General features: G+C 40.7%; 1 protein-coding gene across 1 annotated transcript in view; it reads left to right on the top strand.

The window, feature by feature from the left end:
• Positions 1-15,357, top strand: part of gcgra (glucagon receptor a) — a 34,376-nt gene that overhangs the window by 10,360 nt on the left and 8,659 nt on the right. Inside the window, exons 2-6 of the mRNA XM_042391645.1 lie at positions 13,046-13,193; positions 13,733-13,829; positions 14,724-14,831; positions 14,975-15,069; positions 15,184-15,278. Of these exons, the coding sequence (XP_042247579.1) occupies positions 13,140-13,193; positions 13,733-13,829; positions 14,724-14,831; positions 14,975-15,069; positions 15,184-15,278 (449 nt within the window). The 5' untranslated portion in view covers positions 13,046-13,139. The remainder of the gene's footprint in view (positions 1-13,045; positions 13,194-13,732; positions 13,830-14,723; positions 14,832-14,974; positions 15,070-15,183; positions 15,279-15,357) is intronic.

Below are 15,357 nucleotides of genomic sequence, written 5' to 3'. Positions count from 1 at the left end.
TCCAGCCGCTCTTTGCAGAAGGTTTGACTGCAGGCTTTTGGCTATCAGCATAACAGATCTTAAACATACGAGTAAACGGAAGACAGACACATTTAAATTCTATCCCTCTTATGTATAATCCCACCTCTCTTTGTATGCCCTTTTCTGGTCTGTTAGGTTATTATAGCTACAGGCTGTGACATTTCTCCAGAGAAGCTGTACTCTCTTAAGTACATAAATCCATCTACAGTAGAGGTACTGTGTTGTCATATGTGCTTAAAGTCTTTCTGTGTGTGATTCTTTTTGGGTTTGTCATAGCCATTTTCACAGTTTTAGCTTTCCACAGTTAAATTGTTTTGGCAAAGTGAGGTTATTTCTGGTCAGTCCTCAGTTCTTCAAGACGACATTTGAGGTTTACGACATGAGTAAAGTGAGAATTAGACGGTACAGTACTTATGGTAACACTAGACTTGAAGCACTGATGGCTAAAGGAATAGTTTGACATTTTGTTTAATTATTCACTTTCATGTCTGTAAACAGTAAATGTGTAGCTGGAGCCAGCAGCTGTTTATCTTAACTTAACTGGAAACTCAGTCTAAAGGTAACAAAATCCGCATACAGCTCCTCTAAAGCTCACTAATTAAAACGATATATCATGTTTGTAAAATCTGTGCAAAAGCTTAAGTGCAAAATTCGCTGTTTTACAGGGGAATATGTGCCAGTAACTTCCTGGAGTCTTTGCTGGTTGCCTGGAAACTGTTTTCAGTCAAGAAATCGTTTTTACACTTCAACAGCAGGTTGCCTTCTTCATGCAAAGTCATTCTCACTCTCTGCAAGACAATGAATAAGCTCATGCTCCAAAATGTCAAACTATTCCTTTAAGTGAAGGGCTCGTGGGTTGGGAGTGAATTTAGTCAGTGAAGGGTCCTCATAAGGACAGGAGTGCAAGAGTGTGTGTGTGAGTGAGCGTGTGTGTGTATATTTGTGTGCTCATCTGTTTTACTGCCTAATTAGCCTCTGTTTGCTGATTACATTACCTGCATTACATAGCCACCGAAACGTTTCTAACAGGTGTGTTTTTGCAGGCTGACATAACTGCAGCTGTGACGCAACTGTTTTACAGTATTATGACTCTCTTATACTACGTCCAAGGCCCATCATTTCAATTTTACCTGTTTTTTAAATTCCAAAAATACCAGGGACCTCAACCCTAACCCTAACCTTTCTTTGAAGAATCTCCCTAGTTTACTTTCCATGTTAGTATTTTTTGGTTTGAACAGGTGAAAGTATGCTAAAAGAAGATAAAGATAAACAAAGTAATTGAACTAATTTAGTGAAATACTTATGTTTTGTTTATTAAGAATGTAAAGAAAGTCCACACTACATACAGTATATTAAATTGACATAACTTTATTATAGCAGCACAGATGAGACTGTAGATTGGTTTATTCTTAACATTCTTGACCTACATTACATCTACAGCTACTGAGCTGCTTTCCTTCCCTCGCTCACTCTATTGCTCACTGCTGCGTGACATGTTAATATCTTGTTTGCCTTGCACCACACTTTCTCATGAATGACTGAAGATTTTGATGCTGCACAGTGCATGTCAGTCCTCCTTGGTGATGAGAGGCAGGATATGTTATTTTACAGTCTATAAACTGTATCTCCAGTGTACAGACATGGGAAGTGATAACGCTGTAGGTCTTGTCTGCCTAATGAGATGATTGAAAACAAAACCAGGCCAGAAGCACTCAACAACGTAGTCCACGTTCGTGGATCAGATCTCTGTTTTGCTTTTTACTGTATTTCAGGCTGAGTGTGCTGATTTATGTTTGCAGATAACGTCTGTTGTGGTGACCCGGACTGTTTGTGTGGTTAATTCATTCTTCCAAGTGGGGAAAGCTGCAACAAGTGAACCCATAGCTCTTCATGGGAGAATAAATAACACTTTAGGCCCATTTAGATATCTGTGCAGCTCAGAAAAGAACAGAAGCGTTAGCGTATAGCTGCCTTACATGCCTCACACTGGCTCTTTGCAGCACAGATGGCTCTTCAAGATACAAATACACTGAGGCACTTCTTTCTTGTAGCTAACAAGCAGCTGGAGTCAATAACAAATCAACAACTGGGTAAGCAGTGGGTCACCTTTGGGTATGCATGAAAAAACAACACATAGACTGCACAAATGAGACACCTCCGGCAAACTGAAATTATTTTGGGAGCATTACAGACACGTACTTGAGGCGAAGTTAACATAATGATGGCTTTGAGCGTGTTTGTGTGTCCGTATGTGGGTGTGTTAAGAGAGGTGAGCCAGAGAGAGTGGCAGAGCATTATGTGTGTATAACTGAGAAGATGGAGCGGCAGATAAAGTCGTTTTGCACTCTCTGTCAAGTGGTAGTAAGGAATTGAGTTTATTTAGATTAAAGATAATACAGATGCTGAGAGGGGGAAATGGAGTGAGATAACACAGATGCGGATGAGCAATACAGAAAAGGAAGGTTGGGAGCTGTGGGAGCCAAGTGAAATCGAGACAAATCACCTTGATTTACTTTATGGAAGTCCCCGTATTACATTACACCAACAAATTCTGCATTAAGAATCGCAGCATTAGACCTCCTTGATCTCTGCTTGTGTCCGTGTTATAGTTAAGAAGGCAATTAAGTCATTATCATCATCTGCTGAGGCAGAATGCTGCCCTCTATTTTGTACAACAGTCATATGAATTTTCTAGTACATGAAATTATTCATTTTTCGCCTCTTGGGATGCCATTAATGTCAGCTCTTAGGAACTTCAGCTTCACCAGTTATTTTAAGGACCCGCTGCACACCCACACACACACACACCCACACACACACACACACACACACACACACACACACACACACACACACACACACACACACACACACACACACGCACAGATACACACACACATTAATATACTCACTAAATCATTGTAGTAGCCTGAAGGTTAAAAAGTAACCAGCTGGACCAACTTTTTCCTGGAAATTAAGGCATCTGTTATTTTATCTTTTTATTATTATCAATAAATACTGCAAAAAGAACAGAATCAACAATGAATTTATCTTGTTGTTGTTGAAGTGTTGTGTGTTAAACCAAAGCCTGATGTATTGTAGTTTCTGTGCACTTTCAGTGAAACCCAAAGGAGCCAAAACAATGCATTTGGTTGACTGTCTTTATGATGAACATAGTCATCCCTGTGACGTCTGCCAGACATGGAGCTACTCTCCAGAGAAAGAAATACAATTGTGGTTTTGTCTCAAAGTAAACTTAACAGGTAATGTTCATTGCATTAAAGGAATTTGTCAGCAAGTGCAAGGATTGCACTTTATAAGTAGTTTTTGGATTGTAATTTGGGTTCAGACACAGACGCAAGCAACATCAGATTGTAGCTACACTGACAGTACTTGTTAGTGGGATAAATTTATTTGGTTTTGGTCTCCTTGGGGGATTTGGTGATAACAATAATAACAAAACAATTCCAGCCTTATCCTCTCTATTACAGTAGCGATTCAACCAACAAGTGCTTTTACATTTACTGTTCTAAGCTTCTTCAGGGGTTCTTTAATGTCCCTAAAGTGTAATTTCCTTCTGTACGGCTGCTGAGATATGTGGGGAAACAACACAACCACAATTGGTTTGAGATAAAAATGAAAATGTAGAAGAAACATATGTAGTCGTCATCTGCACTGACTGTCCTTACTGTTGACTTTGACACTCTTTACCTGATCTGATGGCATTTCCTCCATCATGAATGCTCTCAAGTCAACAATTATCATAAATGCCCAGGGTTAGGGTTAATTACCATTCTTCAAATGTTCCAAGTCTTTGGTTCCTCTAAGCATCCTCTGAGCACACAGTATGACCTCTTTCCCTGGAGCTCTCCCCTTCTAAATGATGTAAAATGTTTTGCTTTTTTAGGGGGGGGGGGGCTGAACTGTCTGGCTAAATAAGGCTTAAGACATCCAGTGCTATGCACGGTGTTCACTATGCTGCACAGCTTTGCCACTGGCTGTGTATGACAAACCTCCACTTTCTCTGAGTGTTTGAAAAATTCCAGAGATTGACAGAGCAGCCTCAAGGAGCTCCGGGGATTACTGCACATAAACACTCCCTGCCAGCTCAACGTAGAGCCATGTGGATACAATACGCACAGCGTGGAGGAGACACAGCGTAGGAATCACTCAGGCCTTTTCATAATTCAGCAGGTCTATTTGGAGTTATCTCATAAACATTAAACATTACAGAGAGTATTATAGGAGGAGCTTGTGTGAGTTCCTCTCCTGCTCATATATATTGAGATCAAGTAATGATGCTAAAGCTCTTCACAGGTTTTTTTTTATGTTTGTGTGTGTGAATAAGGGCATATCTCTGTGTGTGACTACACTGAAAGGGACTCAAAGTAAGTTATATCCTTTGTGTATGTTTCTTTTATCTCTTTTATCTGTCTGCTCTCTGTTGTTTGCTTTGTCCTCAAGCATCATTTCTACCTCCCTATGTTATGTTTACAGTATTGCTGACAATCTCATCAGTTGATCATGCAGTACAGACACCATCTATCAGGGCTAGTCTCATTAGTCGATACCAATCTTGGTGTCCGGTGTTCTCATGCCTCCTCAAAGTGTTTGATCATTACTCTTTGATTGTGAAGTTTTCAGATTGGCTTTGTGTTTCTTCCAAGTCTTCTTTCATTCTTCCTGGTGTGATTGTGCTTGTACAGTAACTTTGGGTTTTTTTTTTTTGCTTGGGAAGAAACTGTGTCCAGAGACAAATTCGAACGAAGTAAAAGGGGTCTTATTTGGTCTTGCTTTAAGCTTTGCATTTATTTATTTCCCTTAACAGATGTAGTCCCCATTGGACTTAATTAAGCAGTTTTATCATGTGGTTCTGATAACATTGTTTGTTTGTCAAACAGCAGCTCAAACCCTTATTAGAACTAAAAGTAAAGTTGTGCAGTGTCAGAGCATCTTAAAAAAGCCCCTGAGAGTCACATCTAAAATGAAAGGCAGCCTGGACTTCTTCTGATCTTAATTCTGACTTCTACTATAACAGAATAAAAACAGTGTCATTAAATCTCACGGCTGTCAGAAGAACATAGTCACCATTTTTTTTGGAAATCAAACCACATCCTCTCACGTATTGAGGCCATTGAGACCACAAACTTAACGGCTGTACCATACACTTTTGGAAGAGATAAGGCTTTTAGTAAATGTCGCAGCAAGCACTGCTTTCTATTAGCAGACAGCTGAGTAAGTGTGTTTGACTTGTCATGCTAACCTGCAAGTGTTGACAGCTGAAATCGCTGCGTTCGCTTCACTCCTTGCTCGTATGTTTATACCAAATCTCAGACAGTTGGTGGGAATGTCTCTGAGAGATTAATTACAGTGACAGAGCACTTTTATTCTCAAGAGACAACTCTGAAATGCTTTACATATTTTGTGCTTTATATGGTGGATATTCTCCAGAGAAATACAGTCGTTGAATGTAAAAAAAGGTCATTGATTGGACTTGATGATGGATTTAAGGGTTGTTATGAGCTGAATTAGTTGAAGATATGCGTTTGACCTCATTTTGATGCACAAGTGGGTTCAGCATTATCGCACTGAGGCCGGTGATTGCTGTGCCTGGGTGGGACTGAAGGCACAGAGGGCCTCTGCTTACACACACATAGGTTGTTCGCTCTGGCTTGGTGTTAATTGGGTACTTGAATCATCTAATCAAGTTTTGTCTACTTTAATTTACATGCATGAGAGGGCCAGGATATTTTAAGGACAATTTTAAGGACAATTTGATTTTATTGTCTCTGATTCTGCGTCATTTGGCATATTTTTTCTTGCATATATTATAGACTATTATGTTTGTAACCTGCAGTGCCAGTGGTTGAGGCCCATTTGCGGGAAAACTTCATGGCTTTTGAGATTCAAATTCAATGTTAAGTCTGTAGTTGGAGTGGATGGGTCACCACAGAAACAATGGATGCTACACACAGCTACAAGCGATACAAACAATGTAAATATTTCCCCCCCGCATCTTTGTGCCAGTTCGGTCAGTGAGAATCAGCAAGTACACAGACACAGACAAATAAGCTAAGTCCTTGTTTGATTTTCAGCCCTTTGCTGAAAATCAGATTTTATTGCCAGACAACTAGTCTTTGTTCATTTCATGGCAGAAGCTTTGTTTTGTTATCATGACCATGCTTGGATCATGATCACTTTAATTCCCTTTTTTAAAAGCAGAGTGCTTTGTGTAATGGCTGTTTTATGATGAAGAGCGCAGTAGGTTCCACCATGAAACAGGTTCTCCCAGGAGGAAACTTTGTGAAGGGGCTCTTGTGCTAATAGAAATATTACTAAAAGTATCACATTGACAGGTGATAAAATAATACATAATGGGTCAGCTAACAGTTGGCAGCAAACATCAGGGACAGTTTGTCTGTGGCCTTACAATGTAATTAGGAATGAGAGATTGATTGAGGGAATTACTATTACTGTATATCAAATTGGAATTGATGCACCATGTAATTTATTTTGACATTTTCCAGAAAATACTGTAACCGTTGACACCAAATTTGCACTGCAAGGCTTTATTGTTACCAAACACTAAGTACAATCAGCAGGAAAGAAGAAAAAATACAACTGTACAGCCAAAAGAATTACAAGTTTGCCAGAAAAAATCTCTGTCATCTGTCATGACTATTGACTGAATAGCAAGAGGATGAAGTCATTACTCATATCCATTGTTATAAATCACAATCAAATAGTCACTTTATTCAGTTTTCCAGCTTTCTTTTTTAAAAAGTAATGTACATGGAAATCCTTAAACCGGACTACTCAACTAAACAATCAATCAAGCCACAGATGCAGCAGAAACAGTGTAGGAGCTGTTAATCAAAGTCTCCCTGTAGGGTTGTTGTTGCTTCACAGCAGGTACAGTTTGTTGGTCCAACACACCTCATCAAAGAGCGTGTGAAACAGCATCCAGCCACTGCCAAACACTTCCCACACATAATGCTGATGTGCAATACAGAAAGGCCCTGCACACTCTCTCATACAATACAGGTACATCTCAAATGTTACACAACTGTTTGTCATTGTTTCCCGCCCACGTACATCAGATGCATCCAGCCGATGGTTCACAGGAGATGTGTGTGCATCTTCGTCGATAGGTCACACTCTGATCTGCTCTCCTGCTTTATAACAGGGTCAATGACAAACATTTGGAGCAGTTCAGAGGTTTGCCACGTTACACAGCTGCAAAATCTGCACCATTTTGTATGTTGTTGAGGGAAGACACTAACCAGTAAAACCATATATCGCACACAGCACCATTCCTGTCATGTTTTTTTGCTGGATTGCATATTGACCGGAGGCTGTAATCTACGTCACCTGTGGGAAGGAGACAAACAAAAGGTGATGAATAATCACACCTCTGATCAATCAAAACACTTCTACTGTGTGTTGCTATTAACATTTGATTCACTGTATTTGTACTGATGTTTTTATGTTATAGATGTTGTTAATATACTTATATGGAAGAAATAACTAAAATTAGTAGATTTAATGACCATTGCATAATCAAGTCAAGTCAATGTTGTGTTGATCCTTTAACAAAATGCAATCCAGTGCTCCAACTGACACATTTGACTTGCATATTCAGTGAAGTACAATTTCTCGTTGACTTTTTGAATACATCTCCAAAATGCATGCATGTAATTGCAATTTAGGCCCAATTGTGGAATATTTTAGCATGGAAGAAAAGGGCACTTTAGTGCTCTGTGCCACAAGCAAGAATTTCATTATCATATTCAGTGAGGCATGGAAAAGGCAAAATATATAAGTCTGCACAAGAGACCGAGGACAAGAAAAATCTTAGACTTGACACATTTTCCAAACACCATACAGCAGAGACATGCCAGCAGGCAGCAAATGAGAAGCTGAGCAGTGCATGTCATATACCTTAACAAATCCAACAAGCCTGACAATTGAAACCCCCAGACTGACCAAATTAGGCCATTATACGGAAGAGGATGGTTACATGGTTATTAGCAAGTGCAGAATGTATATACAACATATATAACAGGGGATAATGTCCTTCACAGGAATGTCCTGGATTATGTCGACTTGGTGAAAGAAACATAGGAGTTTGGGTTTGTTTTATGTGAAACCTTGTGTCATGAACTCGGTGTGGTCAAACTCATAACTGATACTGTATGTATTGATTTTGTTCTCCAAGCAATAGCTTTTATATAATAGGTGGTGAGGAGGCGAAGGTTGAAGGTAGGGGTAACAGTTTTTTATTTTTATGCCCTTTATATATATATATATATATATATATATATATATATATATATATATATATATATATGTCCTAAATGTCTTCAGCTCTGTCAGTTAATGATGCATTTTTGGGTTGATCTAAAATATCAATAGTAAACTTCAGGCCTTGGCAGCAGTTTCTCAGTCTTGTAAAGTGGTTGCAGGAGGATGTTGACACACTAAAACCAGCGATTCTCTTGATGTGGTGCACATGGGTACTTTGGCTGAAGATGAAGAGGGATGGCTGGTCTGTTCCCTCATCTCGGTTTTCTCAGAAGGGAGGAAAATTGGCAAATATGCACCTCAATTACCTTTAGACTTTAGCCATTCATTAATGATATTACTAGCTCTCTTATTGAGCAATATCAAACTTTACAGAGCATGTACTGATTTAAAAAGGGCTTTTGTTGATAGTCTGAGTTCAATGAGCAGCAGAGTGAAAGCTTCCACTTTGATTTGTGTAATTGTTATCTTTTCAGCTGAAGGACTTCCAGCTACAAAGAACTCCCTGGGAGAACCCAGTTGCTTGGTTTTTGTAAAATGTTGGTGTGGTGCTGTGACTTCAGATCAAACAGTATCATAGATCTGGTTTTATTTATTTTTTGCTAATACGTCTCTTTGTAAAGTAGGGCATCAACAGGAAGCTGTGAGTCAGGATGAATTTCCTGTTGAATCACAGTGATCTGAACCGTAACTTTGCCTTGATCTTTATTAGGTTTTGCTGATTTTGTGATTCAAATTTCTCTGAAACATTCACCTAAAGGACAATTTTGCACCTTGCATATCTGGTCACAGAGAGTGATGGGTGCCCATTATCAATATAAATATAAATGAAATCAGATCAAATACAAGGCGCCATACATGCAATTACAAGCATGCTGTTTTTTTTTTTTTTTTCAAAAGAATTTCTGAGGAATGTAGGAAATGAGTAACTGAAGTAAATGTAGACAGGTAGCAGGAGATCAGATTAACACTTGCTCAGAAACTAACGGCTGAAATGTGTCAACGGAGTATCCAAGGGAGAGCTAATCCATTAAGATGCGATCTATGGTATGTTAATGGTTGCAGAACACCACAGAGAAAGACAGTGGGCCTGTAGATTTCTGCACACAACATTATTTATTACTCTATTCTAATTATACTGTACAGGAGATACACATTCAAGCATTTTGAAAGTCAGAAAGAGAAAAGTCAGATAGCTGAAGTTGATGGAGCATTTACACTGTAACAGATAAGCGTGCTATCTAACTCAAGATCAGTTTGGTCAAGCAGAATGCGATGCCTAGATTTAAGTGATATCCCGTCTTCCTTGCAGCAGTGAAGTCGCGGAACGTGTTGCAGCATGATGCTCTGTCTCTTTTGAACTCTCCTTCACCCCGTTATCAGATAGTGGAACTCTCATCCAGCACTGTAACATCTGCAGCCCTAAGGTATGAATGTGACATGCTTTGCCTCAGCTTATTTAGTCAAACCATGGGAAACCTGAGTGGTGCTGCATATTTGCTTTAGCAATCATTAATTTGATCAATGACTCTATTGGATATTTCAGAATCAAAGCCAGATTATTGAGTGTTACTTCAGTATTTCATAGATCCACCTAGGCCTCATCAATGGCAAGGTAAATTGTATACGATGGGTGATGCAGGGAGGTTTTTACTCTTAGCAGCATCTCTGCATCTGGAAAGCTGCATGATAGATTGCTGCTCGGGGGCACTTTCTGAACTGGACAGTTATTGTGTTTTCCAAGAGGTTTGTTTTTAATCCTTGCTGTTCCCCTCTGCCCGCATTCATGCGCGCATACTCCCCTTTATAATTTTATTTGTTAGACTGTGTAATCAAATGAAAGGTAAGTACCCTCCAACAAACAACAGTAATTGTTAGTGGCCATTGTATTGAGCCATCCAACGTGCACTTGAACACAGAACGTTTTTTATATTGCGACATTCAGGGAATTTGCGTCATTCATTTGTGATTGTTGGTGTATTTCTTTACACAAATATAAGTAAATGAACAGGTGTTATTTAAATTAATAGCCGTCTGTCCTATCAATCAAATGGAGCAATGACCTTTATTATTTGAGGCATAATTGCATCTATTTAGTTTAATACTTGATACTTTAAGTCCAAGGCGAAACATTAACATTGCTTTGTTTATCTGACAAAATGAGCATGACATCATTTTTCACACACTGAAAACATCTCCAGGCAGGAGTGAAACATTTTGGCTCAGTAACTTGTTTCAGAATGAAAAACACCAAAGGAAACAGGCCCAAACACAACCCAACAGGTCCCTCTGGCTCTGCCATCGCTCCACCTTTTAAATCCAAAGTGCAACAATAGTGATACAAAATCCAGGTTATTTCCTAGAACAGAGAGCTAAAGGGGCTAAACAACACATATTTCAGAGGACCTTGATTGGTCTGGATCCACAGCGGTGGGAGCCCAAAGCTGTAGCCCTGGCAAGATATCATAACCGCAGAATATAGGAGCCTAATTAGCCTCACACCTCCAAGCCCATTAGTTCCACTCCAGCTCCCACCAAATGGCTGATGTGGTTCCCGTCGTCCTGCTTCGAAGGCAAATCTGCACAAATAAAGCATGAGAGATTTATGAAAGTATACGTCTTCAGGGCGTGTGTCTTTAAAAGTCTCTCTCTTGTTCTGGCCTTGCGCTCTTGTTGAGCGGTGTGCATAGCAACTAATGAATGTTCATTTTTGGACAATTGTTGAGGGAGGGTAAGATGGTGTGAGGGTCATGGAATTTGCCTAAACATGAGTCTTCAGTGTGGCGTTAAAGGTTAGTGAACGGAATGTAGGACAAGCTAAAAAGACACTAATGTAGGCTCTGAATATTTTTGAGTTGTGGGATATTTCTGAGACAGGTAGTGTCGTAATTGTTATATATTCTATTTGGAGCTCTGCCAATGCTCTAGGAAACATATTGAGAGATATCAAATTCATGACAACTTGACAACTATGTAATGGCTGGTGTTAACAAGTGTTGGGACATAAGAATGGTTGAGAAACAATTTTTTCCTCTTTCTGGCTCTCTCACTCACTCTGTCACTCTCTCTCTCTCTCTCTCTCTTTCATCATCCCTGTTGCAGGACTCTACAGAGTCTAGTTAATCATTGTTGCTACTTGGTGCTAAGTTGCAGAAAGTGGTGCAGGCAGGCCGATGTGTTCGGAAATGAGTCTCTTATGTGTTTGTGGGAAGAGAGAGAGAGGGAGAGGGAAACCCTTGAAAAACTGTTACACACTCATGTAACACTCGATGCCGTAAGCAAGAGCATGTGCTCGCCCATATGCATGTCAGCCTTTCTACTGTACCGGGACAGACGCTAAAATGTCATGCACTCACAGAATGATGTCTGATCACTTTCCTCGGTAAGAAAAGCTTAATGTCCAGTCTGGTTGGCTGTTCATGCCATTTACATGAAGAAAATGTTGTTGGCATACTTTCAAATTCCTACTGAGCTGTAAATTCATCATCTAATAGGTGCATTTCATACCAGAGATATTTGTTTATGTGTTAATTGCTGTGGAGACAGGATTGTGACTTTAATGTTTCTTATGGAGTTAAGGGCACAAGAGTCAGTGCTGTGATCTTGACTGGACCAGTCCTGACCCGATGTCAGGCCAGACAAGAGTACCTCTGATCCCTCAGGCACCCAACAATCAGTCAGTCTGTACTACAGCTAATGTTAACTGCATCCTGTGGTCATTACACTGAACAGGCCATTTAGAAAATATGGCCCTTTGGTTTAGATATTATCTGATGTCTGACTTCCAGTAGAGCTTTGTGATATATAGGCTGGCTTTAGATTGTGACTGGCTGTAACAACCCAGACTTTAGAAGTTTGTTGACATGTTCAGTCAAACCACAGACTGAACATCTCTCTGATTTAAATTGTTCGAGACTACTTATGTTACATACATCTGTCATGACACATTGTGCTCTTATCTCTTGAGCAAATTCCTCGGTAAACAAAAGAAATTCCAAACACATCAACACGAACCCGTCCTCCTCCCTGCCATGAGACTAGAACAGAATGGAATTTGAAACGTTTTAGCCAAAAATGTTTCCATGGTCAAGGTGTTTTTTGCAGAAACGTTTCAGATTTCGTTTCGTTCTCCGGCTTCAACCAAATCTCTCGAGGGAACGATCGATACACAGGTGAGTAACCCCTGGCACGCACTGACACATGCTCAACCAAACACTGACAGGCTTTAAGATTAAGGTGGACAGCAGCCAACTGTGAGTCACAGAGTGAGTGCAGCTCTGCTGAGCCGCAGCTGTCTCACTGATGGTACAAACAGCATTTCCTGGAGGTTTTTGGCCCCATGCTTGATGTTCTGGACAGTCTGATTCTGGGTAGTCCATCCCTTGCTAAATGTGGCTAAGCCTGGCAGCATGTCGCAAGGTACGAATGAGTGGCCAGCATGGAAATGGGACTCGTCAGGCTCACAATGGTTATCTTTTCCTTCTACTTTAACTGGGCTTGATTAGCATGCAAGTTAAACTGACATTCGACCTTTCTCTTTATTTTACTTCTTCCTCTTTGTTCTCGTGCCTTCAAATCTTGGTGTAACTGAACTGTGATAGATATGACCCAGCCTTTTCCTGTTTTGGTCGTCTTGTTTCACCCAGCCAAGTTGAGCCGAGGTAATAAGCGGTGTGTTTGCAATGAGCTTTGATGGATTGTGTGTCTCTGTGTCATCCAGGTAGTGTGGCGAGTGTAGATAAGCCCCCTTATGAGGTGAAAACCCTTCCTCGTCCTGCAGTATCCCCTCCCAGCACCAACAGCAGGAATAAGGGATGTCCCGGCTGTTCCTCCTTTTGGCAACGCTCATTGTCTCCAGCAGCATCCAGGTGGGTCCCACAAGGACACAAACATACACATATACACATACGTGCGCACACACACAGCCTCCATATAACTCTGTGAACTTCCATTAGTCGCTGGCCTTTACAGTGCGGGGGAGGATGTTGTTTCTTTAGCTCTGCTGTCTTCTGAAACAACCCAGAGGGTCCTGTTGTGGACGTCTAAACAAACTGTCTTTCCCTGGTTTGTTAATGACATGAGTGTGCAGGGGTACACTATATCAGCAAGTCCATACAGTAACACAAGCCCCCCCATACTGACAAACATTAGAGTGGGACACAGCATCACCTTGAAGGATTAAATCCCCAGCATGAGGATGGGTTGTTTACAGCTACTGTATAAATGAAGTGAAGTGAAACAAATTGATGCCAATTTAGTTAATGCACTCATTGTGTCTTCATGGTATGTGTGAGGCTCACATTCTCAACATTTTTTCTTGCCTACCTGCTTACGCTACATCAATAAGTCAATGAATAGCCAGCTTTTTTATTGCACTGTCCTCACATGTGCTCCACCACCTCCTTAGATGTCTCCTGCTGCTACCCTGGATAAGCTGAAGGAGAGTTGGAAAAAGTACATGACGGACTGTAACAACAACAACAGTCAAGACCCACCGAGCACCGGTGAGCTGAACATACTGTAATTTTCAATGTTTAACAACACATATCTCTATAATGATAACAATTATAAGGCATTGAGGTAATGGTCTTATCCAGAAAAACACTGAGTGCAACACTCCTGAAAAACATAAACATGAAAGTAAGAGATTTTTTATATAATTTGCATTATATACATATAAAAAAAATCAGTATTTACCCTCAGCTTGAGGCACAGTGGCAGCTATCTAATGCAGTAGAGCAGGTAATGGTTAGGTCGTACTGTCACCAGACTATGGAGCAGCAGCAATTTCCGCTCCCTGCTGATAACCATTGTATAATCACTCTGCTTGCAGCTGCTCCCAGTTTTCTATTTGCTGCACTGCACTCGCTCTGCTCACGCTGAGAGAAAACCGGCTCCAGTTCGCTCCATCGCGGGGCTCTTAACTACGTGGCTGCCCTTCAGTTGCATTATGGTCTGTTAGCATGTTTTATGCTCGTGGGATAGAGCGACAAATATGGGAGCGAAAGAACTTTCAAAAAGGCTGCTTCCCACGCTGCGCGCAAAATCACCCCACTCCGCAGCACTATTATATCCTGCCTGTCACCCCATATGTGTAATAGAGAATTAGCAGGTGTGGCAGAGAGGGCACACACCACTTTATACACCTGAGCATCCATGCAGTAAATGCCTTTGTCGCGAGGATGAAAGATGTGGATTAAGCGGAGGGTCACTTTACTCTGAAGCCAAGATGAAAGACCATGATGTGTACAGATGCCATAATGGCCGCCAGCAGCCATCACTTCAAAGACATATTACTGTATTCCATGACTTCAACCTCTCCAGGCCATGGCCAGAAGGGGACAGTGTGTAAGGGCGTCTCACCCATATTTCATGGTTTGTTTTTTTTTCATCCACAGGCCTTGTGTGCAACAGGACTTTTGACAATTATGTCTGTTGGCCTGATGGACTCCCCAACACAACTGTCAGTGTGCCATGTCCGTGGTATCTGCCGTGGCACCATAAAGGTAATAGCCCAATGTGGGTTAGTCATGCTGGTGCAGAGTAAACTCAAAATATGCTGCAGAGAAAGACAGCTGTCTGTTATGACTGGACTTTTCAGTAAATCACAAAGGCTGTGTATGTGTGTATGTGTGTGTGTGTGCTGCAGTTCAGCATGGCATGGTGTATCAGGAATGTAATGCAAGCGGCCAGTGGGTGACCACGAACAATACCACCGAGTGTGACTCTAATGATACAAGTCAGGTAAGAAATATCAAATTCTTCTTTGGAAAGAAATACTTGTGGTTAAAAGAAACTAGAAACATGAGACTGAAATGTCAAATAAAGGAAAAAAATCTAACATGTTTTAACTTGCAGCAGTACTATGGGCACATTCGGATCATGTACACAGTGGGATATTCCTTATCACTTGTGGCTTTGGTGTTGGCACTTGGCATCCTCATATTCTTCAGGTAATAATGATTGTTCATTGAAATCATTTCAAAGAAATTGAGCGAAGTCTAAGTCATTCATCAGACACAGCAAGGAGGG

The sequence above is a fragment of the Thunnus maccoyii genome, chromosome 18, assembly GCF_910596095.1.
Source record: "Thunnus maccoyii chromosome 18, fThuMac1.1, whole genome shotgun sequence".
NCBI lineage: Eukaryota > Metazoa > Chordata > Actinopteri > Scombriformes > Scombridae > Thunnus > Thunnus maccoyii.
This window is presented reverse-complemented; position numbering and strand designations above follow the sequence as displayed.